This window comes from Lottia gigantea, assembly GCF_000327385.1.
Source record: "Lottia gigantea unplaced genomic scaffold LOTGIsca_13, whole genome shotgun sequence".
Lineage (NCBI taxonomy): Eukaryota > Metazoa > Mollusca > Gastropoda > Lottiidae > Lottia > Lottia gigantea.
The window spans coordinates 958094-961796 of record NW_008707425.1 but is presented as its reverse complement, the minus strand read 5'-3'; the positions used below and the strand labels follow the sequence as shown (position 1 = coordinate 961796).

Genomic DNA, 3703 nt, shown 5'->3' with positions numbered 1-3703 from the left:
CTACCAGTTGTCGAAGTCAAGTAAGATATAGGCAACTTGTGGTGGTACGATATAGGCAACCCCAACACGTCGAACAGAAAACCGAAATCGAAAGTAAAACCTTCTTTTTTTGGCGGGAAATCTCTACAAAATCAATCAACATAATCATTCTACGTATTACTTATGGTGCCTTGATGTTCCAAACAAAAATTACCAAGTTGTCACTTAAAATCTGAAATCCGTAAATTACCTTAAACCCACGATTTATCAATGTTTGCTTACCTTTACTTACCAAAACTGTTTTCCGCCATTTTACGTGTTTCCCTTTTCTACCGGTAGGTGTCACCTCGTTATGATGCATGACTGAACATACGTCACTTAACAGTTGCGCGGGAATCCAGGTAGTACGACTTGGGAAGTGGTACGACATTGGCGACTCTCTCCTATAAGACTTTCTCTCTCTTTCTTTCTTCACTTCTGTCATTTTACCTAATATTGTGTGTTTGATGTCATCTTTGTTGGTAAGTTATTATTCTTTTATTTTATTTTACTCTACAGACTGGACAAATCTATTTTATTCAATGCAATTCTCCTTAAGAAATGTAATTTTGTAATGACTTATTTTCATAAAGTTTTAAGTTGTTTTCATTTGTAACGATAGCCATCTTTGTTTTCCTTAGAAGAATAGAATAATTTCTATTTCATAGGGTAAGATTGTTTATGGATTTCTCCAGTAATATATTTCCAAATATGCATTATAAATGGCAGATTTGAATTTGTATTATTTATTTGTGTTATGAATTTCTTTCATTTTTTTTATTTATAAGAAATATTTATGATAGTTAAATGTACAATAAACTTACCAGGTTATGCTGTTGAAATAGATGACCTCTGCATGTCAGTCTTGGCCGCCATGTCAACTAATTCCCTGATCACTTCTTGTCGAGTCCTATATCTCTGTATAATTGGTTTTCTTTATTATAAAGGTCATTCGTTATATTGGAAAAATTCGTTCATGTCGCAAAAATTACGAGCACAAGCATCTTCCAAGGCAATGCGATCTGCGCAGACATTTTTTAACGAGTAATTGATACTTAACGAGTTGGAAATTTTCTATGATCCCCTTTTTTAATCCCCATTGATATCAATTAGTGGAAATACGATAGTTCCGCGACTTAGTAACGTTTTTTCATAAAACTGTAAGTATAAAACCAAGATCAAATGAGAACGTTTCTTGTTTCAACAACTACATGCCAACTAGTGGGTGTAATTGGAGGTTATCCACTATCACGTAGGTTTTTATTTATCCGGTTCATTTAGTCGCTATCGTTAATATCTAAATACTTCATTATGTTCAAAAAGCCAAGCTGATAAAGGTGTCTGTTTCCATAGAAATTTGATTCGTCTGAGATTATTTAAATCTATGATGTTGTGAACAAATATCAACGTTTGGTTCAAATTTCTACTCAACCATTTATTTCTCTCGGCGTGTTATTTTGTGCCTTGAACCCAAGAACGCTCGTCCAATTTTTCTCTCTGTTGGAAAGTAAGAAAATCTTCCAATGATCAAGTATTATATTGGTCTATACACCAAAGCCTCGTGGGTTTAATCATCAAAAGGTCACAAAGAAAAAGAATCCTGAACTCCATTTGGCCATAAATCAATCAGAGAATCGAAAGCCTGTATCAATACGCAAAGCTACGCTTGTCTTAAGGGACGCTCTATAGATTAAAGCACTGTAAACGAAATTACTGTTCTAATTATCGAGGGGTTTGGCGTTGAATACTACTGTCTAGAGAGTAATCAGTTGGCAGAGGTGACTATTAATAAATACCGATTGATTATCAATGGGTTTGAAAAGAGGAATACATTATATGTACCTAATTGCTGTACTGGATTGAACTGTTTTACGGCCTAATTTTCTGCTCAAATTTTGAACCTGTTTAAAATGAATTTCTGTGTTATGTTCAATGAAATTTTTTTCTGGCACTCGTAACACAGAAATTAGTTACTTTTATTTTTAATACAGCTACTTCTGTTAGGATGTAACGACATCCCATGAACGTTCGTCAAATTAAGCTTTTGACCCAATAAAGAGATTTGTGGGGAAAAAACGAGACATGAAAGATTTTTATACGCCCACATGGCTACAGTTTTTATCCGATCTTGATGAAACTTGGTATACATGTATATATTGATGAGATCTCAGACAAGTTCGAAATTGGTAATAATCAGATGAACGATTTTTAAGTTATTTCCCTTGACTTTGAAAAACTCGCCAAATTTGCCTTGTAAGCGCGATAGAGGCTACAGTTTTTATCCGATCTAGATGAAACTTGGTATGCATGTATGCATTGATGAAATCTCAGTCAAATTCGAAATTGTAATAATCGGATGAACGATTTCGGAGTTATTGCCCTTAACTGAGAAAAAAAACCCGTTAAATTTGCGCATTAGAGGCTACAGTTCTTATCTAATCTTGATGAAACTTGGTATACATGTATATATGGATACGATCTCGGTCAAGTTCGAAATTAATAATAATCGGAAGAACAGTTTCAGAGTAATTGCTCTGGACTTAGTAAAACAAGTCCAATTTCGATTGTAGACACGATAAAGACTACAGTTTTTATGCAATCCTCATGAAACTCGTATTATATATATATTGATGAGATCTCGGGTCAAAATTGGTAGTAATCGGATGAACCGTTTCAGAGTTATTGCCCTTGTGTGTACAACGATGAGACATTGTTCATGTTTGACTTTGATGATAACTTGATGATCTGTTTCAGGTTTTTGCCTTGACTTTTAGATGATTTTAAGATTATTTGAAACTTCTTTATCATTTCTGACCGCTGGTAGTGGGCGTATGTTACCATGCCTGGCAAGCAATCTTTGGTATTTCTGATCGAGTATAGTTAGGTGGATCCCAAAAAATTTTCCCCCATAATTCTGGCTGGGGGAATTTTTTTTTACAGCCTCCTAAAGATTGGTCTCACTCACTCTTATATAATATTAATGATATGATTTAGAATACATGATAATTCATAAGAAATATATCAGGAAATCCACTTTAAAAGAAGAAGAAATCATCTATATATAAACTGATAAGTGGAATTAAAACGTTTAGCTACTCGTCCTTTGCTATTTTTTATGAGTGCTCGCATGTACTCTGTCTCGTATGTATATAAAAATAAATCACCAAGTAGAGGCTTGCAGTTGAAATTCTTACCACTTGCTGATAAATGTCACTGCAAATAAAACAAAAATGTTGTCAAATAAAAAAATCCAACATCTTGAAAATGGGTTCCCTTATTTTCATTTATGAAAAGTTTGTCTCACATGTCCATAATTAATTCATAATTAGCTAAATAGTTTGCTTAATTTGACACATCTTTAACAATAACGTTGGCGGTGAATTTGCTCATGGAATCACTATGGTTCTCAACAAAATATGTGAAATTATTCAAATCTGACACTTAAAGTTACTGAATGGATAACACTAGAAATGATTTTTGTGACGTGCTTTGAGTTTACTATGTGAAATTTTAGAGTATACTGTTGTCAAATTAAAAGAATTGTATGAATGAGACTTGAAAGTGATTTAAACTGTAAATTTTTTATTTGTTCTTTTGAATTCTGTTAGATCCACATTTGATTGATCCACGAGAATATATAGTATTTCAGAACACCCTCTTCAACTGCAGTTAATATTGAAAGTGG

General features: G+C 33.4%; 1 protein-coding gene across 1 annotated transcript; it reads right to left on the bottom strand.

Annotated features, from left to right (window-relative positions):
• On the bottom strand, positions 1–463 carry LOTGIDRAFT_157126 (hypothetical protein; the record flags this gene model as incomplete). Its single annotated transcript, XM_009048900.1, has 2 exons — positions 1–123; positions 272–463. The coding sequence occupies 2 exons, from the start codon at positions 461–463 to the stop codon at positions 1–3; spliced, it is 315 nt and encodes a 104-aa protein (XP_009047148.1).
• Positions 464–3703: the final 3240 nt, after the last annotated feature.